At 34.9% G+C, this 27061-nt stretch overlaps 1 protein-coding gene across 1 annotated transcript in view; it reads left to right on the top strand.

Moving 5' to 3' along the window:
- The window catches only part of LRBA (LPS responsive beige-like anchor protein), a 400308-nt gene that overhangs the window by 360728 nt on the left and 12519 nt on the right, over positions 1 to 27061 (top strand). The window contains exons 51-54 of the mRNA XM_057402038.1: positions 2498 to 2560; positions 5783 to 5938; positions 10196 to 10363; positions 26673 to 26774. Coding sequence (XP_057258021.1) covers positions 2498 to 2560; positions 5783 to 5938; positions 10196 to 10363; positions 26673 to 26774 — 489 coding nt within the window. The remainder of the gene's footprint in view (positions 1 to 2497; positions 2561 to 5782; positions 5939 to 10195; positions 10364 to 26672; positions 26775 to 27061) is intronic.

Here is a 27061-nt window from a genome sequence, read left to right on the forward strand (position 1 = left end):
AGTTTCTTCTTAAAAAGTTAACTTGAACTATTGTGTAGCAGAATGTGTAGCACACAAGAGGTTTGTAACAACAATGTATTCCTTTCCAGGCCATCAGGCACTATGCAAGAAGAGAAAAACTGCATGTTGCTCTGTAATCATTATAAAGTCACACTCTTCCTCTTTAATTTGTTTTTCACTCAGATGGAAGTCTGAACCATATCACATCAAAGACAAATTTTAAAGCATGTAGAACTTGTCTGAAATCTTTTTCTAGTTGATTATGAGTACCGTATTCTGATGATAAAGCCACATTCTAATGAAGCTTAGAAGATTAAAGATGTAGGGAAGTCTGTATCTTCTGTAACTTAAACATCCCAAAGTTATTAGGTGCTTATATATTTGTCAGTATGAAAGGAAAACAATATATTCATTTGCATAGCAACCAATCAAATCAGCTGTCCTTTAAAAATGTGTTGGACCTGAGAACACTGTCATTTTATTTTCAATTCTAATGTTGTCTGATCTTAAAGATATTCATCCTTCTTTCCTCCTTTCCCTGTGACAGTCTGATGCCCAAGGCATGAAAGGTAGTTTATTTCAGTGCTATGCAGTAAATCCGGTCAAAGGCTTTTCAAGAAGGGTTAAAAAGAGCTTCTACTGAAATAACTTAACTAGAAGGCATTTGAACCAGAGTAATACCCACATCCCTGAAATACCTACTAAGAAATCTGGATTCTTGGTCCTTGACTACATTTTGAGAAAAGCCAGATGATTCCCACTCTTTTCCCTAATTCTCACAAATTACCTCTCAACTTTGTATGAATAGAAACATCTATGCATCAATTTACTCATCCAAGAAATGCTTGAAAAGAAAGGGGGGGACGAGCACTTGTCTAGTTAATAAGTTGTGAGCAAGAACTATGTACGGGACTATTGAGATTTGTTTGAAAGGAGGACAGCAATATTCAAGGCTTTTAAAAAAAAGTCTTTGTGGACATACAACAGTCATGGGAAAAGAAGAGGTTCTAAAGTGGTGGGAGTTGATTTTGATTTTCTTGTAAGTCTGCTGGTGATGATCTGTGGGCAAGAAACCAGTTGTCGAGTGTAGTAATTAACTGCTTTGAGTTGAACAAACCTTCAGATTTTCATTTTTTTTCCTGACATACTGAGAACAGTAATCTTTGTTTTAAGTATTTTTTTTTCATTTAGAGGTATTTTACACCTGTCTTTAAAAAAAAAGCTCAAGAAAACCTGTAATTCAAAACAAACAAAAGGCAACTGAACAGAAATAAAACCTGGTAAAAACCCACCTCATGCCACCTCTTTGAGAGCACGCTGGTCAGCTGCAGGCTGTTAATGGAGTACTGTGCTTAAGATACCTGGATATGAATTCTTGAAACCAGTCTTCACTATTTTTGCCTTCAAGTTTTATACCAAAGTGACTTCTGCTAGGATTAGAGGGCAGATATCATTACTACTCCATATCTCCTCCTGTGGACTTACCATTATCTTTACTAATGAGGCATCATGATAAAAAAGTTAAGTTGCCACGTTGTCAGTGATATATAGTTCAATATCTCATTCCTACTTTTGTGTATGAGTTTGGTGGCTTTGCTAGCATGTAATGGCACTGGTACCCAACAGGTTACCTCCATCTTGTCATGTTTTTTTTCTCATAGTGATTGCAGCATAACTTTGACTTACGAATTACTTATGAAACCTTTCTGTTGATACTGACTTTTATATTAAGCTATAGATGGTAAGATAGAAAAATCACAGGTTAAGTGTTCATCCATTATTTTTGTTCCACTTCCAAGAATATCTTGTGATCCGTTGGGGGAGGAGAGTATGTTTGCTTGCATGTTTGTTTAGTGAGGCTGTGGGGGGAAAAAAAAAAAGGCCTTTTTTTTCAAACTGAAGGAAAAATTCAGAAAGTAGGCATTTCACTGGTATGCCAGGTGCCAGATGAAATGTAGGTCAGCAGAATTATATATTAACTTCTATGCAAAATTGCAAATAAATGGGTTTTGGTGATGAATGAATCTTGAAATACTGGATGACTATGAGATTTCCCTATCTGCATCATAAACTGACTTAAAAAAAAAAAAGTCCTTTGTGCTTCACTTGTTCAAAGCAGAGCTTTAAAAAGTAAAGAGGGACATAGTATTTGCTACAGTCAGCAGATGGTTGTTACATTTTGCTGTCAGTGCTCTTTACCACTTAATTTTATTTTGTTGCGACAGGAGAGGTTCCCAGTAAAGCATCTGCTAGAGCTTATGGCTGAGGACCAAAGCTGCTGCCGATGGCATACATTCAGAATAGCACTAATCTAAAATAAATGTTTAATAAGCAGCCCACAGAAGCACCTGGAATTTTGGTGTGCTTTTTTAATTCGTTTGATACAGAAGAATCTCTAATAGTTAAAAAAGGGACATAGCTTTGATTTATAAAATGTATGTGGCTTCACGTATTAAAAAAAATGCAAAGTTTTAAAATCTTCTTTCCTAAATTCCAGCTCATCAAGGTGCTGTACAAGACCAGCCTTACCAGCTGCCAGTGGAAATCGATCCTCTCATAGGTCTGTCACTTCCTTCTCTCTTTGCGATTCATTAAGCTCTGTATGGTGGCCCTGAAGTGTAGATTACGGTTGTTTTTCACTTGCTGGTTGCTGGGAATGGAATTTTCCTGATAAACCATTTGCATGCAAATTGGAATGCAATGAGCTGTGGCTATGCTGGTATTTCATCAACTCCCCCTTGTTGGTTTGCCTAATTTGAACAGGCCTAGGACGCGTGTCAGTGAAAATTAATATGGATGCTGTAATAATGTGTGATTGAGAATGTGCATGAAGTACTGTCAGGATAATATTGGATCTTTTCATCACCCAGACTTGTTGATGAGCAGGAGCGAGGCATGTTATGATGAATTGGTGCACTGGTAATTTGATGGAGCTCCTTTGCTGAGGAAATTTTCATAATAACAGTGGGGTTCTTAACTGCGCCGTGTTGTGAAAAATAAAACCATGGTGCCAGGGTTCCGTCATTAAAGGAGATCAGTCCTTTCTTCATAGACCTGCTGTTCAGGCTGAGGGGATTAATGTGTAATTGCAAAGCATTTTCAAAGTTGAAATATATTGCCCACTCTGTTTTAGTATTGAGATATTAGTATTCATTTTTCAAGGGTAACGCATCTTTTGATCAGCATCACTAGTTAAATTTGTGTATGTTTTTCTTTTATTAAAAAGGGGCGGAGGAATGGCTTTTATTCAATGGCTCAGTGTAATAGAATCAATTCATGACTTTTTATTGTAGAGGTTTATTAGTTTATATAGAGCTGATTTCTCCATTAGTATAGATAGTTTGGTCAGTTCTTTCATTACAGATCCAACTTTGGGGAGCGCATACTTCAATGATAATTCAGAAGCCTGCAGCATGGCAAACAGTAAATGCAGAACAACCTAACCCCATTATATATTCTAGCTGTAGTTCACAGGAGCAAAGAAGACAGGATTCCTCCTGCTCCCAGTTCTACTAGACTTCAAGCTTAGCTCTGTTTTTAAAACTGTCCATTTCAGGATGGTTGTTTAAGTGAAAAAGAGGTGAAATGGCCAATTATAGAAGCATGAAAAAAATCAGAGCAAAACCGAACTTGTCTGGATCGGTTAGATTGACAAGTCTGTCAGCTAGTGAGAATTAATTTCAAAACCAATATGCATATCACAGTAGGAACTGCATTACATTCGTTTGTAGATGGTGACTGTTGCTGTGTAGCCATTTTGCTGGGTAAACTCTATGATAATTAAATCAGGAACAGTGTGGGCATATTAAACCATCTTATAGAGCTGATATGATGTTTTTCCAAAGTTTCTAAAATCAATTCCCATCTGAATAATGCCATATTTGTAATTTGTAGTGAGGAGGACATGTGCTGTAACTCTCCTTCCTTCCTGAAATAGATTTTATCTGAAAATTGTTTGGAGAAGGAAATGTATATTCTGCTTTAAAACTTGCTATCAGGTAGACCTTAGAAATATAAACGCCCCAGAAAAAAAAAACAAAAACCAAACCACAGCCAAAATTGTATTAGGCCTATCTGGTGATTTTTCTACATATTGTGAAGAATTTTAAAATTATAATTCCATTTTTAGGCTTGCATTTAATTTAGAAAATACTTTGACTTTTGTTTGGTATAAACACCTTTAAAATTAATGTTCACAGTTCTGAAAACTCATTTAATAGATCGTACAATAGATCTCGAATCAGCCTTGTGATTACTCTGGACATAGTTTAAAAGGTTTAAGGCTTTCTTTGTCACTGTTTAGTAGCATCATTGGGTATAAGCAAGTAATTATGTAGATAATATTAAAGGTTTTTAATTGTGGCTAGATGCATTTACCTAAATATGGCACCTAAGAGGACCACAAAATTGCACTTTTATGGTTATAGCAGGAATCTTATTGCTGTCCTAGTCATACAGAGAGATTCCTGCTGTCCTTGTTTTCCAGTTGCACAGGAAGATGTAAGCCAGCAGTGTCTAATATGGCATTGATTCTAGACCTGTTTTTGAGGTGAAGTTTTTTGAAGGTCTTATCCACGCAAAATGTTTTTGGGGTGTTATTTGCCATTATTTCATCATACAGAACACTTCACTGTGCATTTATAACTCACTGTTGTTATTCTTTAAGTAGTCCCAGCAGAAGTCAAGGCCCTTTTATGTGTTACCCGTAGAGGAAGTGTAAATACCTTGCTAAATTATTTGCTACCCATATGGACAAGAGAGTGTCAACATTTTAAATGTAGCGAAAGCATAAATAAATAAAGGATTTCGTATATAGTATATGAAATAAGCCCAAGAGTTAGGGGATAGCTAGCCTGTGAGAGTGGAAAGAAGGTAAAGAGCAAAGAGTAAAGAAGAGCTCAAGACCAGGACACAAAGGTTGAGGGGACCACCGGAAATGGAAGTAATGGTGCTCTGAGCAGCTGGAAGACAAACCCAGGCCTAGGAGAACTTACTTGCCTGGGGAGTCAGGTTCCCTCAGCACATTAAAGTTCTTCCTACAGTGTGGGATTTTCATGATATATATCTATAGGAAACCATGTATCTGTATGCATACACATCAGTTAATAAGGGCAAAGTATAATATGAAAAATGTGTTCAGTAATTGATTCCTGTCCATTCTGTGGGTTCACAAAGCAAGATTATCTGGGGAAAATAAAACAGCAGGTGATCAAAGTAGGGTGAATATTTTCTCCCAACCCTAAAGGCGATTGTGGCGATACGATGGTGAAATTTTGTGCAATGCTTAAAAAAGTAGTAAATGGTAGTAATGTTTACTGCAGGTATTCTTTTTTAAATTACAATGCTTGCAGTGAAATACAACTTGTGTACGGTTTTGAAATCATAATTCCAATATTGTCTGCATTCGAGCCACTATATAGTATATGTGTTTATGTACTGTCTTCTAATTATATTCCTTTCATCTGTTTCTTAATTTCCTATACTAGAAGGGGGGAAAGAAGCTTATTAAATTTTTATTTATCATTCCTTTTTTCAATCTTTCATTTATATTTGACTTAAAGAAGGGAATTCTCCTAATTTAGAATATATACCAGAAGGAATTAGCATTGTTCCAAGTGTAATGAGTATTTTATAGTAAAAGTAGAAAGAGAATATCCCTGCCACAAAAACCAAGTAACAGCAATGAGAAGTAGTTTTGGTGTGAATGTTAATTTCTAAAATGTGCTTTTGTTCTGTGAATGTGGATGCTAAAATTTCTTGATTTGTGTGTATTTCTGCTCAGCCAGCAATACAGGTATGCACAGGAGGCAAATCACTGACCTGTTAGATCAAAGCATTCAGGTGCATTCCCAGTGTTTTGTCATCACCTCTGATAATCGTTACATCTTGGTCTGTGGCTTCTGGGACAAGAGTTTCCGAGTTTATTCTACCGACTCAGGTAATGTATTTTTAAAATACGAAAATCGCTTAAAAGAAGCTTTGCATGCCCAGGGAATTAATTTTTCTTGGAGTACTTACTTGAATTTAACTGGTTGGTTTTCAACGCCTGAGAATTTTTTTTTAGGAACTACAGGCAAGCACCACAAAATAAGAACAGAAGTGAAGTCTTGAAATCTGGTGAAAGAATACTTATGAAAGCCTTTGAAAGATATACTATAATAGAAAAGTTGATTTGGAGCCACTAAATTCTTTCATATAACATTAACTGATCGATATAATGGGCAACAGTTAAATTAGTCTGTCAGCTGGTGTGTATCCAAACCATTGAAGTCATGCATGTGTCATGCTAAATAGAAAAGAATTTTTCAATGTAAGTGCTATAGAAATTTAAAAGCCATGGAGCCCCAGAAAAAATAGGTATGATTTTTTTTCCCTTTCATTATCTCATAATGGGAATAGCACCCTCACTGCAAGGTACTTCTTTCGGATTAATGACCCAGTGTGGTTAATGTGTGTGTGTGCCATCAAGCTTTCCAGTAGGTTATTAATCCCTAGGGAATATCCTACATGTTTGTCATCATTTCTTAAATATATTAGTTAATAGTTTTTTTCACACTTGGCAAACCAAAATGCTTAACAAAACAGGATGGTTTTAATGAAAATCTGTTAAAATGAGATCTCATGGCATATTTTAGCATATCTGTCTTTTTTTGCAATTTTAAAGCCTTAAGTATAAATGAGAAGTTCCAATTACTTCATATTGAATGCCTACAATTCATTATACAGACATCTTGTTAGACCTTCTTAGTTTCATTTTCTCATTGATGAAAATAAATTTACATAAAACTGTGAATTTAAAGGAGATCCTCAGAAAAGTTAGCGGTTATAAATTAATTGTCAGTGTCTATTCTTGCTTTATATGAACAGAGAGCTAATTCTTTTATGTCAAAGGGTATATTTTACTTTACACCTATAGAAGGAACTTGTATGATTTTGGTAGCTTTGTCCTGTATCAACTGAACTACAAATACCTCATTATGTCCTCTGTGTTTAAGTCAAGAACCCCAGGTATCTCGTTACTAGCATAGCTAATTATGATATAAACCAAAATACAGTTGTCAAAATAGTTGCAGAAGATTTGGGTCTTCTGTGTGTCTCCTGTTTGTCTCCTGTATAGAAACTCTAGCTCTAGCATAAATCAAGTGAATTCAGATGTACTTTATTTTGCTTTGAATTAAAATGAGAATGTAGTACTGAAATACTTTGAAATCAACAGAACAGCAAGGGAAAAAGGTGATGTGATCAGTAATACCTAATGGCAAGTGATCATAAGCATTGAATTCAATTACGTTTTAGCACTCACAGGAAAAGGGGACTTTTTTCCTATTAGATTTTGGTTGGTTTTTTTTTTTTTTTTTTTTTTAACAGGAAATACTTTTAACATAAATCATGGGGTTTCAGCACAGCTGGTATAGCAGAAGTACAATAAAACCTTCCTCCAGCAGTGGGAATGATTTCTAGACAGCATTTTAGATTGAGTAGTGCAGAGACTTGAGTCTTACTTTTCTTTTAATTATTCTTAGCACAGCTGTCAAATAAAACAATAACTAGAAAACGTGTTCTGCCAAAAAGGGCTGTCTGAGTCTGATATTCCTGTGTAGGCAGGACAACTCGTACTAAAGAATACAAGAAAGTTGAGGAACTCTTATGAGATTAATAATTTTTTTAAATTATTTTTACTAATATGAAAGAGCAGAAGCTTATTTTTTGTTGTGATAGAATTTATTGAACCTTAGCTGCACAGTAGCTAAGTAAAACTAACGTGGTAGTGCAGCTACCCAAACAACTAGCCTCAAAAAAATGTTTGTCTCCTCGAACAGAACCTATAAATATAGAATATAATTGAAAGAGAGATCCCTATAACTCTGCGATGTTTATAGCATAAACTTGTGTTCTAAAAGTATAAATCACCTCAGGTAGTTGAATACCTATGGCTGTACAACTGAAAAATATATCATATAATTAAATTCTTCTAAAATCTCAACCATGTAATTGACAACTTGAATTTTCAGGGGAAAACATATGCTCGGTAAGATGTTTTTGTAGATTGCCAAAATGAGGTGTGTGAGTGTTTCACTGCTTCTAGCTGTGAGGTTCAGTAACTTTTTCTGAATCTATTGACTGGTCAGCATCTGAGACAGTCAGGTGACTGCAGCACAAATTAAATCCATGGTGTGCAGAGGTGACCACTATAGAATGCTATTACAGACTCAACCAGATGAGTGAAAGACTTGAACCCTGAGTTACTCTCCATTCTGGTACAAGGTAGAGCTGCACAGTAAGTGTATCTTCCAGGATTTTGCCCCTTCCAGTCAGAAAAGGCTCACGTGATAGTACTTCATTTCACAATTTCTCTTGGAGGATTAAACTTGCCTCATGAGTTTTGTCAGTGTTGTGCTTTAAATCTGATGTACAGATTTCCTTTAAATTGCATCATGTGACCCTATTGTTTTTTCATATATTAAAGTAATTCATTCCCCCTTTTTTGTAGATGTTCGTATCTTTCTCATGTTTGCTTTTTGTTTCATAAGTTCGGGTTTTTTTCTTTCTTTTCTGGATTTCTCCACTTTAATGCAGTTACCTTTTTGATCTTCTATTACAAATCAGGCTTTTAATTTTATTTTTGTTCCTTCCTCAGAACCACTCCCTTAAGTCATTTGCTACCATTAGTGTTATTTAGTGGCTCCGTATGAACGCAATGCCTTTGTATTGAGGACTATAAAATGTGTCCTACTAGCCACATTAAATGAGTGACTAATTGTTTTTAATTCATACATCAAAATATTTTATTAAGATGTGCTTTATTTGAGTCCCAAGTCAAATTTGTGTAACTACTTGTCATGTTGCTAGCTATTTTAAAAAAAAAAAAACCTTTTCAGAAGATTTTATTTCAGAAGTTTGCATTTCCTGTTTCTTTTTCAGCCTGTGTTTTTAATCCCTCCAAAGCCATCACTCTTTTCCCCTTCTGTTCTTCCTCATTCTTTATTCAGCCTGAAGCAAAAATTGGTGCATGGTCATTTGGGCTGAGGAATCTGAGGTCATGCATTAATGGCATCACATATCACACTTCCGTGTGTCATTGGAGGCAGAATTTGGTCTGGCCAATGTTACCTGAATGGGCCAAGTAGCCACACACACGTAACGTGTGTATATGTATCTTTTGTCTTGTCTCTACAAAATGTGCCGTTACTAACCTTCAGTAAATCCAGTGAGATGGATTTTAGTGCTTACATTCTCATCTCATAAGGTCGCGTATGCTGCTGGCAGGGCACATGATGTGTTTTACTGTGTAGGAGCCAGGCTCTGGCTGGGTGGTCTGACAGAGATCTACTATGGGTGACCTTACATGTGTTTCCTCTCCCACATGCAAATCCAGTATGCATGAGTGGATCCAAATTTACATTTTCCTGAAAATATTGTCCTATTTAGTTAAAGTTAAAAGGTGATGGCCATGCTCATGTTTATACAGACTCTTGGATGGCTCATTTTTAACTGCCTAGGCTTTCCGTTCTTTTTAACATTTATGTGTTTTACCAGTGGTACAAGAGTTTGTCCTATATGCAGTAGGTAAGAGAGTTTTTTACAGGTCTTTCTTATGAGGTTTTCTGAAATTCTTAATAGGGAAAGATACTGGTAGAAATTATCGGCAAGTGTCTAAAAACCTGGGTACAAGAGCAATTTTTTGTCTGAATTTCATTTTCTCTGTTTAAGGAGATGCTCAATAGCTGCACATGCTGTATTTTCTAAGACACTCTCGCATTACCAGTTTCTTCCGAGTCTTGGGTGTTCTGTTAACTTCTGACTCCATTTCCCAAATCATCATCAAATTTGCTTTTTTTTACTATTAATTACTTTCATCAGTAAATGTATCTTAAACTTGCCTTAAAAGAGAATCCCATTCCATTTCCTGTCTTTAAAGTGAAGGTAAACATATAAAATTAAAAAAACCTTCTAGCATGATTGGCCTTTGAATAACGTATAAAATTTATAGACTCTAAATATTTTTTGTATGGACTGCTGTACTTTTAAATAAGTTTTCACCAAATCAAGGAAAAAAAAAATAGTACTCTTAAGTATAGTTCTTTCTGGAATCTTTTTTTTTTAATAAAGAAAATATTTCTGAATATAATATATGTAGTTTGCCTTAGAAAGAATGAAAGCATAGTTTTAAAGCAACAAATTTTATGTGTTTCAGGTAAACTGATGCAAGTAATATTTGGACACTGGGATGTTGTGACCTGTCTTGCTCGTTCTGAGTCCTATATTGGAGGAAATTGTTACATTCTCTCAGGATCGCGTGATGCAACATTGCTGCTCTGGTACTGGAATGGCAAAACCAATATCATTGGTGATAACCCAAGAGGTAAGCAAAACCAGAAAAAAACTGTTCTATGAGGATGCTGTCTAAAAGTAGCTTCAAAGACTGAACATTTTGCATGACAAAATTTTAGGTAGCATTAATGTCAAAGTACAGTGCTCATTTTTTATTTGTAGTTGGGATTAGTTCTGGTTTAAGGAATTGAGGGTAAACAGCGCTTGCTTTGCAACACAAGTAGAACTATATTTTTAAAGCTATAGAATACTGAACATTACAAATATATTTCTTTTTCTTGTCACTATTCAAATGGGAATGAGTGGCTCTGGGAGTGAGAGAAGGGAACTCCAGTTTTATATATCCTGCTCAACCTGACTAAATCTTTTTCTCTCAACATGACGATTTCGTTAAATGTTGTTTAAAACAAAAAAGACTGTACATTGCTCCAATGCAGAGTGTATTTTATGCAACTCTAGTCTTAAGCATATAGGTTCTCACAGCTGTACTGTTACGCAGACTGTGAATTTTAAGTTAAAGTTTGTCATTGTAATGAGATGTGTAATGGCTAGAGCAGGACACTTACGTGAAAGAAGGACAGACACATGGGCCGGATTAAAGAAGCAAACTCAAAACTTTTTTAGTTTAGGTGCTACGTGCCTAATCCTCACTCTGATGTATTAGGCATTTTAATTGGTTCCAGTGCAAGCAACAGGGTTCTTACCATATAACCAAACTAATAAGTCAGAATAACCCCACTTTAGCCTAATTTAGTTTTAACCCCTGCCCACCCAAACTCACCTTGCACTTGCCAAAGAATTTAATCTTTTCCGTCTTGCACCATTTCCCAGAAAATGCCAAATCCTTTTACTCATTGAGATACCTTTTTTTAACTCAAAATTTTCTATGGGAAACAATGAAACACTGTGACTGTTTAACTCTGCTGTGCCTGCGTTATATAACAGGAAAGGTAGAAAGTGATCTTGTTGCTATGCCAGTTTGACATCACACAAAAAATTATGATTCCCAAAGCAAAGAAAAAGGCAGAAATGCAACCTTAGAAAAAGCCTGAGTGAGCCACTTCACAGGAGTGAGAGGCTTTCAAGACAGCTCATGAGAGTTTACATATGTGAATAGAGGGGTGCATCATAGCCAGAGATCCTGTTCAGCCACAGAGAAAATGCCCTGAAGAAAAGGGGCAAGAAGCAGTATATTCTGTATGTCTTAAGAAGAGTGCTTGTTTTCTCCCATACACTCTGGCCTTGTTTAAATATTAGTGAGAACATACCTGCTGCCTGCAGAGGAAGAAATAGACATCTGGAAAACAAGAAGTATTGTTTATCTGGCATATATTGCAGTTACAACTGGTATACAATTTCATATAATGTAAACAGTATCTGACATCTTCCAAATTAATCAGTTTGGTAAAGTTTGTGTTCCATACTCAATCTGTTACTCAACTGGAGTTACTTGTATTTGAAAAAAAAGAGGTGGTTTGGCTGAAATTGCGTCCTGTGAACTAGTTCGAAGATGCACAACTAATTAATATGAGAATGAATATCTGAGTTTAACTTGCAAATTATTTGATGTTGACTGTGAAAACTATTTAAAAACTGAAGAAGAAACAGAACTGCAGTTCACACAGTTGCAGAATCTTCAGGTGGAAGATGTGAGCAAACTATTCCCATCTTCCTTCCAATAGCATGATTCAAGAGATGGGAGCCTTTCTAGGGTGTAGCTAGCAGAATTTTATGAGCATCTTTAAATAAATATGGCTTTGGTTGAGGACAAAATCTCTGTGAACGCTGTATATATATTTTGCAGTCAGTTTAAAGAAAATGCAAACTCTGCACAATTTTTTGCAGAGTTGTAAACTTGGAAACTCCTGGAAGTCTGTGAAAGGAGCTTAAGAGTTTGACAGTCAAGTGAACTTGTAAATCCTGAAGGGCAAAACTGCCCTATTGAGGAGCAAACTGTGGTTTGCAGCAATGAACATCTGTAGATGTCTCCTTACAGTGTTTTGAAAGCCTGCAACTGTAGTCCATCTTTGTGAATTCTTAGGCCTGTCCTGGGAAGTTCTTGTTAAGTATTTGCCAGTCTTGCCTGCTTTGTGAACAAGACCTTGAGGGTATAGGCTCCTTTATGACCTTAACAGATCACATACTGAGATTTTATACATAGTATCTAACTAGAAGAGGTAGATTTTGTTATAATCTGTTGACTGTCTTCTCTAATGTAAATTTTTAACTTATTAAAATTTTGCCATTTTTAAAATTATAATACGCTATTTTAACTACTATTTAAAATTGAACAATAGCTACATGGCAAGTCTCTTTGTTTGCAGTTATATGAAACTTGTACTTTTAGGGATGTGCAATGTCTCCTGTGTTTACTAGATGCCATTATGTAAGCATGCCTGGAAGCCCTTGATATGAATTGGAATCTCATGGTACTATACATAGTAGACCTAGACATGTGTATAGTAAAAGACAGCTTCTGCTTCAAAGAGATGGTAATCTGGGGGGGTTAATTTTTCCCAGAAAGAGCTGTCTATAGGCATCTCTGTTCAGTCAAATTTTTTTTGAAAGGCGAATAGAAAGAGCTGTTTCTGCTTAGTTTTGATTTTGTCGGAAATGGAAAGCGCCAGCAGACTTGTTGGTTTTGAGCCCTGTGCAACTATAACTTCCATCCGTCTGTGGGATGCTAGGTATTTAACTTGTCTGATGTCTTTTTGTATTAGAAACTTACGATTTTCTACCTCAAAATATAGTTTCTTCTTGCTTTTGATCAGCACTGTTTGTTGGAATTTTAGATACTCTCAAACTTGATACTTCTTTCCAATTTTTTTCTCTATTTAAGTGTCTCTAATTTCCATCTTAAAATGACTTCATAGCAACATGCATCCAATGGCACTGTACCAAATCATGATACCAGAGTAGTTTCAGCAAAAATAATCTAAACCAGGAGCGTTTCTTTCCTCCTTTCCTAGTACCTGTTGCCTCTGATACACATCACGCAGCAGACTAGCACGATCAAGCTACCCTAAATATTGTCCCATTGGGCACCCATTACTCTCGCACTTCCATTTTATTTAGGTTGCTTTTTCTGGTTTTGTTACTTTAGGAAGCAGTTGAGCTCTTGGTCTCTGGCAGCATGTATTTATGTTTTAGAGCGGTACTTAAGTCAAGTTGACAAGCCAGGTAGGCTATGGCATATGTGAAAAATGTTTTGATTGATATTCCTTATTGATACAGTTGTCCTTGAGGACAATTTAATGACCAACTAGACTGTATAGGAAAATTCTTTATGGTTTTGGTTTAACAGAAGAAATATATTACTGAAATATTCACTATTTAAATTGTTTAATTTTTAAGATGACTTCTAGAAGAAATTACACCTATGCAGTCTCACTGTCTAGTTTCTCCCTAATAACTCTTGAATGCATTAATCAATCTGAAACCAAATTTGATTAATTTAAATCTCAAAGATACAAAATTCCTACATGAGACACATCTGCTGGAAACTATTTTTATTCTTGACAAAACAGCTTGATTACATTTAGGTTAAGTCCTTTTTTCCTTCTCAAATTAAAACCTGAAATTCAAAAAAATATTTCACCATGCTCTTTGATCAACTGTAGGTTTTTTTTTTCTTTCAAAATTAATTGGTTTTGAAAATGTAGAAGCATGGCAGCACTTTGGTGCACAGGCCTTTTCTGGTGCAGAAATGTTTCTGTGGACAGTCTCTGACCAAGCCTAGGAATAATTCAGAGCAGAGCAGAGGATCTGAAGTAGTTGTATCCTTTAGAATAGCCCTAAGCCATTTTGAGTTCACGTTAATTAGCATAATTTACTGTGGAGATGTAAAGTCACTTTGCATAGTGTAAGAGGCATTTATTTTTCTCTCCTTGTCATGTGGCTTGCTTTTGTGAGGTGGGGGATGTAGAGAGGAGAGGATGTAACCCTCCACTTGCTACCTCTTGATCTGTATCACAAGTTTGGCTTTTGCATTTTTAAGAAGCTTGGATCTCATAGCAAGGTACCACTTGGAGACATAACATTATGCTTCGTGACTTGTGTTTCTGAATAAGGTGGTAGAATGTGTAGAGGTTACTGGGAGAGGGTGGTATGCTTGTGGAAAGATGCCATGTTTTACACTTGCCTGGCCTAATGGGGTGGAGGTGGAGAGGAGTTGAGAAGTGGGGGCTGAGAGGAGAAACTATATGTGGTGGCTTGAGAAAAGAGATGAGAGAATTCATTAGCATACAAATGGTGTGCATCACTTTCAGGTCCCACTCTGGCTTTGAAGCTCAAGTGGCAACTCTTAGTGTTTGGACATTTCCTAGGTTGAGGGATTGCATTTTACTTTGTAATCAGGGAACCATAGGAAACGGGGCAGGAGCTTTGATCACCTGATCTATTCTCTTTTCCCAAAGAAAGCTTAAGTAATCCAAAAGCATTCTTGGCTGATGTTTGTCCAACCTTCTGTTAAAAACTTGGGGCCTTAGAAGACCTATCATTAGCAACCTTTTCCCAGTGTTTAGCCTAGTATCCAGTTCTTTTTTTCCAGCAGCTGTATTCTGTCATTTCTTACATGTTTATTCTTTGTGTAGAGAACAGATTATTTATTTCCTTCTTACAACAATTTCCAGTTATTTGGATTATCATGACCTGCAATTTTTTTTGCTTCCAGATTTACTAACCCTATTATTTCTGTCTTTTGCCATAACTCATGCTTTTCTAGGCTTCTGAATTTATTTTCTTTTGTGTGTTCCTCTCCTCTTCAGTTGTGTCTTCCTCAAAACAGACCCAGTAATGCAGTTGAGGCTTTTCCAGTTATAAGTAGAAAGCAACCTGTTTTACAGGCCAGTACTTTTTACTTCCCCCTGGGGTATCTGTTTCAAAACAGCATGATAGTGTTAATTCTTTAAGTGTATAAGCCAATATAAATTTCAGTCTTTTCTGAAGAATCACCATCTGCTCAATTGTTTCTCCTTTTCTGTGTAGTTTGACTGTGGAACCTTGTCTTCAAACTTTCTTAATTGTATATTATTTTAGGCTGCTTCTCCAATTTATCAAATTTGAATATAATTTTGAATTCTTATTGAGTCCTCCAGCACATTTGCAGCAAGTCCTGTCTGCAAATGTAATTTGTAGTTTTAGTCTGTCAAATTGGTCATTGAAGAAAATAATAAATAGTACACGGCTCAGGAATGCCCATTGATACATTTGCCATTTTGACAATGAATAGCTTTCTGAATATAACTTTCCAACTGGTTTTCATCTGATATATAGTAGCATCTTCTAAACATGTGCTTCCCTATTTTCCGTAAGAATTTGCCCATGTGAAACAGTGCCAGAGTCCTTACGGATGTCAAAATATATGATGTCTCCCTGGCTACAGTTCCTGTAACTGCCATTGCATGAAAAGAATTGCTTTGACATGATTTGTTCATAACAAATCCAAATCAGCTGTTACTCATCTCCTTGCTTTCTTCTAAGAAACTCTGTGTGTGTATATATATATATGTATGTATATATGTAAGTACAAATATAAATGTTCTGCCAGTATTTTTTTCTGTTGGGATTAAGCAGACTGCTGTCTAATTTCTGAGTTTTATTTTTCCTGCTTCTTAAATGACACAAGGATTTTTTTAGTCTTGCAGAACCTCACCTAGTATCCATAAAACAACAGTTACAACTCGGGGATTATGTAGTTTCAAAGTATCCTCAAATCAATATTATCAGGCCATTTGATTTCCAAACATTTACCTCATTTAGTTCTTCTCTAATTGAGACAACAGTTCTTACTGCTGCTTTTGTTTACATTTGCTGCCTGACTGCAGTTGGCTTTTTTTACTGAAGACTTTTACAGAAATACTTTCAGATGTATGGCATCAACTCTTAGTATTGGTTGCTTTTAATAACAGACAACTTTTCATGAAAACATAATGTATTTCTGTGTTTATAGAATGACTGTTACTCCTGACATCATTGTTAGTTGCATGTCATCTATGCTTGGGTATCCTGGTTTTGTCCTTACTTGATCAAACATTGTCTCTTACACTGGTTCAGAAAAAAATCTCACTTATTTTGTTCTTTCTGCTTGACTTTCCTGTGTTTACAGTCACTGGAGAGCTTTAGTTGTGCCAGGCTTGTATCCTCTTGTCTGTCTTACTCTTCTGCGGTATTGCAGTGGTTTTCGCTAGTATCCTGATTACTTTTAACTTTTTTTTTCTGTAGACTTAACTTCCCATCTTAGAAACCTATCTTCCCAAAATGCTTCAAAAATTATCTTGTTGTCCTTGTTCTTTCCCTTATAAAGCGTATTGGACACCCTTATACTTTCATCACTTTTATGTAAGTCCCTTTCACTACCATGGTTTTGATCTGTTTTGCTATACTGGTTATAATCATATCTATTAGTTAAAATCATATAATATTCATATTATTCATTTAAAATATGAATATATATATAGAATATAGAGAGACTGTTCTATTGCTTTCAAAATATCTACAGATTGTTCATAATTAATTTTTATTTTTCATATTTAGAAAACAAAAAGATACCCAATTTGGAAATTTTATTTCTTTAATGAAATCAAGGCTTAACTGATTGAAGTATGCAGTACCAATGAAATGTAGAGTCTGTGTACAACTGTACTACTATTGCTAATACTACTGTCCTCTCTTCTGAGTTATTGCATTAATCTTCCACACATATGTGAATAAACCAAATTATATTACCTCTTTTATGTCACCCCATGAAACTGGAAAATGTTACTCTGTGTATGCATCACATTTGCATCATGAGGATTATGGGGGTACTTTCGTTGTATAGTTCTGTATCTTTTACAGGGTACTATATTCAGGTTTTCTGAAGTGTGTTAGAGAAATGGTTTTAGTAGTGTGCTGTGTAGCGGGCACATGTGGATGTAAACACATTATTTCATACTTCAAAAAGACAGTTACTGGATTTAATGGAGATTTAATTGAGAGGAATCATTGAACACTTTTACTACTTCTAACATGTAGAATATCAGATCAGTTTTTTAAAATGCATCATCTTTTCAATTTATAAAATATGGAATCTCCCAAAGGGTTCAAAATTCAATCACCAGATTCCTGTTTTGCCAAAGAACAGTCTAGCTAATATCCAAGCTACTTCGAAAAGAAACTGTATTTCATTGGGGCTTTTTTGTAGCTATAATTTCTAAATAAGTATTTGAATACCTAAAAGACTTGTTATCAATTATCGTTATTCCTAAATTAAACCTATGGTCTTGAGACTAGAGAAATCATTAGTTTTAATTGTTATAATAGCAAAAGAGAAAACATCTGTCTTTCATCAACTGCTACACACATTTTTCAGTTTACATATTTAAACTTTTAATGAGTGCTTGGTATTTAATTCAGTAGATAATGCAGGTGATTTAAACATTGAAAGTATGACCTGATGAGCATCTTTGTGTTGGTTCATTAAAAAATAATGTCATAGCTAATAATTTCTTTGTACTTAAGACATGCTTGCCTCTGTACACAGTGAACAGTCCCACAGATTTCAAGCAGGTCATCAGTCTGCTGTTAACTTCGTAGCGAAAACCTCTCTTTGCCTTCTTCCCCCGTCCTCATCCTCATCTTGAATTAACCTGTATCTTGGTTCCCAAGTTTCTGCATGATCTTGTATTTTCAGTTTCAAAACCAATGATAATAGAGAAGATAAGGCTGCACATTTCTAAAGAATGCTTATAGCATAAATATTTTTAGAATTTTAATGATTATTAATAATAATTTGGAAGTGGTTTGCATAACAACTTGTTTTCTTAAAAAATTAATAGGGAAGTCGTTGTAAAAACCTGGTCTGTCAGTGTCCCCTTTTGCATTTATCAAGCTAAGTAGTAAGAGTACCAAAATGTCCATAAAATAAGTAATCATGTTAGTAATAGCAATTCTGCTATTATTGTTAATTTCTGGTAGTCTACCATAATAGGTAAAAATTTGCAGAGCCTACAAATACTACAGTATGTTTGGAATTGCTGCAGCTATTAAAACAGTAGATGCCCTTCACTGTCTGTTAAGACTGTTGCTCTATGGTAACACAGCACTGAGAGTTTAAAACAGCCTCCATGTCCTCCTTTAGGCTTTTAGTAGCACATTTATATTTTATCCCCACACCCATTATATTATTGTGTGAGTCCTTCTTTTAAAAAAGCCAGTAAGTAATTTAATTATTTTAACACTTTTTAACTGCAGATATAACAAATATTCTTTGTTTCTCAAAAATGGCTTGACACTGTAGCACTATACTGTGTGTATAAAGTAAGAATCCTTTAGCACCATCTGCTGGCATTGAGTTGAAAGCTGATCTTGGGACTGACTCAAAGCTCTGCCTGGTAAAATATTTCAAATAAACCTATTTTTCACATTTTATTTTTTTTTTTTGGGGGGGGGGGGGGGGGGGTGAGGGGGTGAAACCCAACCTAGAAATATAGTCGTTATCCTTTTAATTAAAATTATAGGTAGAAAATGCAACATGAGTTTACAGTTAACATATAAACTGAAACAGAAATAGGTCAGGAGTATTTTTTTAAATGCTGTAAAGACTATAAAAAGAAACTGAATACTTTTTTTTCTTTTTTACTAGAGATTTAGCAAGTGCAATATTAATTTTTTTTTTGCTTCTGTTGTAAGTCAAATTCAGTAAAATCTATTTCACAGGGAAGACCCACAAGGCTTAGAAAAGTATCTGTAGCATGTTTTGAAAAGGGTAACAACAACTACATGTTATTCTGCCTCACATTTACTCCGTTATTACTATAGTCTTGAAAGCCTCATGAAAGCTTAATGGACAGAAAGCCCTGATGCTGTAATTAGTCCTACAATTTCCTGTGTCTTTATGGGAGCACTGTTGTAGCCAGGGCAGGGAGTACTGGAACTATCTGCATGAATCTAGAACAGAGCCTTAAATTATACAGCTACAAAAGGTCACTGTCGTTTGTTTTTTAAACTGTAACACATTGATACCTCAAAGAGGTTGAGGCCTCATTCCTCCAAGTACTCTATAAATCACATATGAATGACGGTTCTAGCCTCCAAATATTTAAACTAAAAGAAGATGAGATGTATAACAGGTGGATGAATTCTGGTATATCATACGGTGCTGAATAAGCAATATGATTTTGTATTTATATAATGCCAAGAAAGTCATGCTATAGATATGTATGAGGACAATGTCATCCCTGAAATGCAATCACATTCACTGGTGGCTTGGAAAGCATTTAAATAATCATAGTGATCTGGTACTGATGAGCATGTAAGTTTGTGTGCTATAAATATTTGTTTTGGCTAAAAGTATGTCCTACAGTGTTAAGCACTGCATCTGTATCATCCTCGTTTTCAACAGGCTAATAGAGACTGTGTTTCAGGATTTGTCAGTCAGAGTAAGTAATTGCAAGTAGTGTTTTAGAGTGAGTTTTAGGGCCCAATCCAGACTCAGTTAAAGGCAGTATGTATTTCAAGACTAGAAACAGAGAAAGAGCTTGGATGCTGCTTTTTTTGTCAGTATCCAGCTTTAGGTGTTGGTGAAACTATATGCATGAAATTCTTCAGAAGGATAAGGATATTTAGTGTTTCATAATGTAATGCAGACTTTTGATTCCAGAAAAAAAGCCGCTATATTTACAACTTGTAACTTATAGTTGACATGGTAAAAGGAATTATAGTAAATTAACGTAATCTTAATGTGCACCATATGCATAGTGGTGGGTAATGTACCTTGTTTGGTTGCTGGAAAAATAACCATTCAGTTTGAAACCTATATTGTCTAAGAACAGAGTACTGCAGAAGATATAATAACTTACAGTCTAGAATAAAATTACTAACTTAAATGTTGTAAAAATTATTTGGTCAATACAATACACTTAGGTAGGAAATTATTTTTTTTAAGTGTTTCTGGATCTAAATTCTATTAACACTAGCATCACAGGATAAGCATCACTTTGCTGAGTGCAAGAATGCTATATGTAATTAGAATTATAGCCTGCTTCATTGAAAAAGTATCTGGTTTAAAACGGTTACTTTTAAAAAGACAGCTAATTTATGCATGCTCTGAGTTTGGCGTGTCCCATTGGTATTCCTAGTTACATTGATATGTGTAGGTGGTAAGCATCTATCTAGTGCAGTACACTACTGGTGCACTGGTTTGAAACTAACTTTACAAAAGCAATCAAATAGCTAAAGCACAGACTTTTATACATGCAGTTATGGACCAGTATGATTTTGCAGTGGTCCATTTTTCTTATTTTTAAAATATTTTAATATAGCACTCCAATATTAAACAAAAAAAACCAAAACAAAACAAAAAATAACCTGCCAACCTGCCAAATTGAGCTCAATTCTCATATAAAACCTTTCATCTCAGATGGTTTTCTGCCCAAGGTATGAAACACTATGTAAGTTTCAACTAATGGTCAGTCTCAGCATGACTGTTTTACAGCAGTTCCTCAGTAGGTGCTATTTCTGACTGAAATAATTGCCTGATGGGTCTTTTTCTTTTCTGTTGAGGTTGTGGTGTTTTGTTTTTTTTTTTATTGGGCTTACTAAGTAATGGAATAGTTACAACTATAAGCCACGTGAGAGAAATATGAAGAAAACAGATTATTTTTTAGCATAAACAAAAAAAGCCCCTTCATAAAGTTGTTTTAGAACATTCTCAAACGAATAAGTGTTTTAAAACCTCAAAGCTGATATTTAAGTAGCAGTTTATGAAGTAGAGATGGTGCAAATATTAAAATATTAGTGTGCACTGACCCTGAATATTCACCTGCAGATACTTTCCAGGGGCTTCAAAAAGGTCTATATTCAGTGGGAGGAGTCCTGCTGAATGACTTCCAGGACTTCCAGCAGATGATTTCCCAGCAAAGGCGAACTCATTCCAGAAAGCTTTGCATTGCACATGGTGTAGGAATTAAGAGGCTTGGGATTATTGACTTTTGCAGTCTGAATTGTAATATCCAGTTCATGAAGGCCTGTTAAATCTTTTTCTTTACTGTGTTTATTTTGGAAACACAGTGAAACTGTTGTCTTGGCACAGTGTCTCATTTTAGTACTGGATTGCACATTGTGACTCAGGAAGGAGTACAGTAAGCCTTTCCTCTGTTATATTTTCTGAAATGAATTCTTCAAGATAAATATATTTTTTTTTTCTTCATCTTCTGTGGTTTCTGTTTTTAAATTCTGCTACAGGATAGAATGCTGTGGTGTTCAAAGATGGTGTCCCTTTTTCAGAAAAAGTATGGCTGAAATGTCTTTTACAGCGTCTTTTGTTTTAAAAAAAGTCTGAACAGATGGGAAGTAGTTTGAAAGAATTAGAGGAAATGCTGATGGAGTGTCATGTGAAGAACGGGACAACAATGAAGTTCTTAGATAATATGAAAAGATTACATTGTTACATAAAAATGCATATTTACAAAGGAAAGATTATTCAAACTGAAGTTTTAGGAGTATGTCAGTAATATTGTGTCGTATCACTTCAGTAAGTTCTTGCATCCATCAAAGAGCTAGACTTTCTGAGTGAGAAATAGGTTTTTGACCAGTTGGCTGTTATTTAAATATTTACTCTATGTGATCTAAAAATAATGTTAATATACAGAGTTTATATAATATTTGACAGTCCTCACTTTGATGTAATTAAACTCTGAAACTTTCTATATAATCAACATAGAAGCCTAGCAGCAAATTAGTTTTCTTGATTTACTTACATTTTTCTGAAAGCACGTTTGTCCAGATGTCGTATATTCTATAAGTATATTTATACTTCTCAAATCGATTTCAAACCTTTTATTGTTTTCCTCAGTTTTTATCATATGAAGCAGCTTCAAAATAGTGAAATTTGTAAAATGATTTTTAGAAGACTTTTCTTGCATATATCATTTGTTTTGGTTAATGTATTCTTCTGAGAAAGTAATCACTTATTTTTGCAAGAAGAGAGATAGGTAAAAAGATAGTTAGATTAACTGATGCTTCGTTTAATTTGGATTTTATACTGGCATAAAATCACATAATTAATTTGCCATTTAAAAGTTCCCTACAGCCTCTGTAATCATAGAATAAAATTAGAAATTACTATTTGGCTGTCTGTGACTTAATTAATTGTCTTCTCAGCATAAAACATAAAAAAGAGCATACTCAAATATTTTATATTTTAATGTGTTGCAGATCATCTCACCCAGAAATAATAGGAAGAGTATCTCATATTTCATTGTGAGTTTTTCGGTCGATCTCTAGTTTGTTTTCTTTTTAGGGAGATATTTTTATTTAAATAGAGTTCTGGTGTTTGGCTCAGCTCTTACAGCTTAGTGCTGAAAATACAGAAAGGGGTCATTTTAGGAATTTACTGATGGATTTAAAATGTCATAATCCTCTTTTATTTAATATCACTGAAACTAAAAATAAATAATAGGAGAGAAAGACCCAGCAATACAAACTAATTTCTTGTTAGCCAGTAAAGCATATCTTCTTCTGGATGTCATTAAACTAGAAGAAAGTTTTGACTTTGACTTTGCTATACTCCCACTGTTCCTTTTTAAGCATAGTTTCCAAACATCTAACATTTTTTCACTGAAATACCGCTATAAGCTGACATGGTATCATGTGCTCTTCTTTTATCTTCTGAAGCTTGAATTTTATGATTTAAATGTACTTCAGTCACTTAAGAAAGAGTGATATTTTATCCTATTTTCTATGGGAAAACAGCTTTGCAGAAATTATTTATTGGATCGTAGGAGAGTTCTTTGGAAAATAATTTAAATAGTTACTGTAAAGGTAAAGTATTCTGTCCATTTCTGAAAAATAACTTTTTGTATGCCTTCCGTGATTTAAATCATTGACTGCATTTGTTGCAGTGTGAATTAAGATTCTTAAGGCAGTGGCAGTAAGATTCTTAGAGCATTCAGCTTCAAGTAGCAATCCAGCAATGATAGAGACTAAGGATATTGTTATATACTGAGCTGAGTAAAGCACAACTGTAAAACTGTTGTGTCTTGGTTATTAGTGCTAGGATTTGACCTACCTTTAATTTCATTTGACTTGTTCATCTTCCTTAAGGATCTCCATAAAGATGCACTGAGTATTCTTTTGAGGCCTTAGGGTTTGCATCAGTGGTCGTAAACCTGCTTAGCGGACAAAGACTCTTTCCCCTTTGAAGTCACTTCTCCAGCTTTTCAAAAGGTTTGCAAGCTGGTTCCCCTAAAACAAATTTGAAAAGTTTGAAGTGGTGCCCCTTAAACCAGCAACAAAATAAAATTTTCTCTTTGCATTACTGAAAACCATGACAATCTTCTGAAGCAATAACAGTTTAAAAGCTTTTAAAGAAATCTGTTCTGCTCTATGACCAGCTTTTAAGTTGACCCCATTATTTGGAAAATCAGAGTCTTGAAAACCCCTAAATACTTGACATTCTTATCAAAGGAGTCAGCCTGACTTTTCACAGGATTCCTCTTTTACAGTATTTATTCAAGTCCTAATTTCTTTAAAGATATTATTCAGATTTTTTCCATTTCTTTTTTGCATCAAAGTGTTTCTTTAGAATGAATGTAATTTAGTGAACAGTTAGTATAATTTATGAAACACTGATCCTGACACCTGTAGATTTTATACGCTTATTATGTTTGGTAGGTCCAAATTCTAAAAAGGCTGAGAGCATTAGTTATGTAAATTACTTTACTGTGGGCTGTGATAATTATATTATGCTCAGTTTATACTTCCTGTTTTAAGAATCTTATCCTCTACATTTTATGTGTATAGTTACTGACAGTCTAATGTAGGTAGAGCCTACAGTCATGTAGTTGCTGTAAGCAGTAAGTTTACTATAGGGGTTTTGTTTATCTGCACCTCCTAATATTCATTCAGACATTGCTTCTTATGTGTCCTCCTAACTCCAACATCTTATATTCATTACCTCCACTACAAAGTTGTACGTTTAAAACTTCTCTGATTTCAAAAGTTTCTTTAGCATGTGTAGTATATAATGAGATTAATTCCTTGCTGATCTATGCAAGTCTGTGTTAAATGCAATTTCTGAAAGCAAAAGAAAGCAGTAAACCAAGAGTTCTAGAATTTTGCTAACATAGGCAGTTCATTTAAAAGAAAGATTAAAAAAACAAAAAAAAACACCCAACAAAACCCCAAACCAAAGCTAACCGGAACTTTAAATGCACAAAGCTGCTTCCTTTTTTATGGCTTGGGAAAAGCAGGAAGAAAGAATTGAGTGAACAAAATTAAATTATTACTGGATAATAAGACTGCAATGGTTGCTGTTTCCCCTAAAACTACAAATCTGTGGCTCATCTACACAATGTTGATTTATTAATCTTCTAATGTGCCTGACCCGTGTTTAGGCTAGAAGAGCTCAATAGGGCAAACTTTCTCTAAATGGTTTGTGAATGTTCATAGGATCAGCCACCTGAGAAGTGTCTAGAGGTCATTAAGTCTACCCTTATGCTTCTAATTTGTTGGGAGTTTTTCCTTTGCTTCTGAACTGTCTGCCATACTTCCTGGATTTGAGTGTGTTTTGCCTAACATTGTAGAAAACAAAAGCAATAGCTTTTAATGATTATTTATTAAGAGATGAGGTACAATTCAGCAAGTTGTTCCAAAGCATTTTTAGATTTAAAATGTTGATTACATAGATTTATATGTTTGTGTATATATATGCACACATACATATTTAGTGTATATATATGTATCTAAGAAGAAACAGATTTATTTACTTTTCAAGATTTTGTATTGTGGATATAAATTATAACAGCAACTGCAGAATAAATCAAATTTTGAAAGGTCAAAATACTTGATTTGATACTTTGTCATATATTATGATCTTTTCTAAAAAGCCATTTGAATGTGGCAGCCACATGGACACTCAGGGAAGTGTTACAAATGGTCTGAGTAAAAATGTAAAATATGGAGACTAAGCTAAGCTTTTATTCAGGCTAGTCCAGCTGTACAGTTCTTTTCCCCACAAGTGTCTCACTGTATACATCCAGGGTCTGAGGAGCTACCTGGCTTTATAGATTTCCATAATTTCCAATAAGACCCAGTACCAGTAGTACTCATTCTGTTAAGGGTCTACAAGGACAAACGAATGACTTTATGCTGGCTTTATCTTTTGAAAAGTTACTGCCCCAGATATAATTTGAATAATGCTACCTTAGTATCAGTGGAGTCAGTTGGCCCTGTGATTACTCTGTCTCTTTGCAAAACCACTTTCTGTTTTGAAGAAAGTAAGTTTGATTTTATGACTGCTTTACTGCCTGGTTGGTATCTCGCATACCATCATTTATTTTGAAGTGAAATTATTCCCTGCTGCTTAAACGCTCATGTAATCCTTTCTGAAACTACATGATAACATTGCCCAAGATACATTCTTTGGAGTTTAAATGCTTCATAAAATGCTGTGTATGAACTAATTATATGGTAATACAAAAATAACATTGTGATTTCCACGAAACACTAACACTCTTGAAGAGGGTGATCCAGTTAATGATCTGTGAGTAAAGTTATCGAACTATTTAAACAATGTGCTTTGCTTGCCTTCTGTGTATCTTCACCTGGAGAATATTTTATTTTTTTTCCTTTAAATGTACCGGTTGTATAATTTCATTTTCTGTATGGTATCCATATATGTTTGATTCTAAAGAGAATCTAAAAAAAAACCCAAACCAGTTGTATTTGTTCTTGTTGCAAGGAAATATCTAATAGGAGCAGCGGTAATTAATGCTGGGTTAGGGTGTTCTGATTTTGCAAACTCATCTGAAGTTCATCCTGAGTATGGTCCAAGCTCCACATGTTACAAGAAACTAGACATCAGGCTGAGGTTTCAACTCTATTACTAGGTTAAAATAAAATCAGTCAGTGAATGTTCTACTTCATCCTCGTGCACTGTAGGTGTCTCCTTTCAGTTCCTGTCATAGTGACGCTTAAGTTTACTTAAGCCTGTTCTAGGAAAATGTAGTAATTAATTTATATCTCTTCTTCCACATAAAAATAAAAATAAAAAGAGGGGGAGACAGAGGGAGGGGATAATGCAAATTTGTGTGCTTCAACTTTGATTTGGTTTTACTACACACCTGACTCTGATATTAATGTGTGTTAGTAAATGTGCAAGCTGAATTCCTATAGTATACTGCTGCTGTACTAAATAGGTATGAATACAGTACCACCATATGCAAACAGTAGCATAGAAGTGATTTGTAAGGAACATGAACTCAAAGAGCAAGACTACTGAAGGCACTTCAGTGATTGAAAGCAGTGATTTTAGAAATAGACTGCAAGCAAGGATTGCTTTTATTGTTTTTTCATTGAAGGCGATTTTGCAACTCCTCGAGCCATTTTGACAGGACATGACTATGAGATCACCTGTGCTACCATTTGTGCTGAACTTGGCCTGGTAATAAGTGGTTCAAAAGGTAAGGTAGCCATTGTCATTTCCTTCTGTTCATGAAGCTATAATCCTAACATGAAAAGGAATATATTCTCAGGAGGCAGAATTTATTAACTTTATGGTAGCTTTATTGCTAGCCTTTTTTTGGTTGCTGTGCAATTTGAAACCTCTTTTTAAACATATTAAAACTGAGGATTATTCAGACATTTACAAGAAGAGGTGACCACATCAGTTTCCCTATTATAGCCTACTGATTACTATTTCTTTTTGTTTGTTTATCCAGCGTGTAATTGCCTGTAGCATACAGCTGGA

Source organism: Pezoporus wallicus, unplaced genomic scaffold, assembly GCF_028554395.1.
Source record: "Pezoporus wallicus isolate ANWC-B61680 ecotype Strahan unplaced genomic scaffold, APGP_CSIRO_Pwel_v1 contig_7178, whole genome shotgun sequence".
Taxonomy (NCBI): domain Eukaryota; kingdom Metazoa; phylum Chordata; class Aves; order Psittaciformes; family Psittacidae; genus Pezoporus; species Pezoporus wallicus.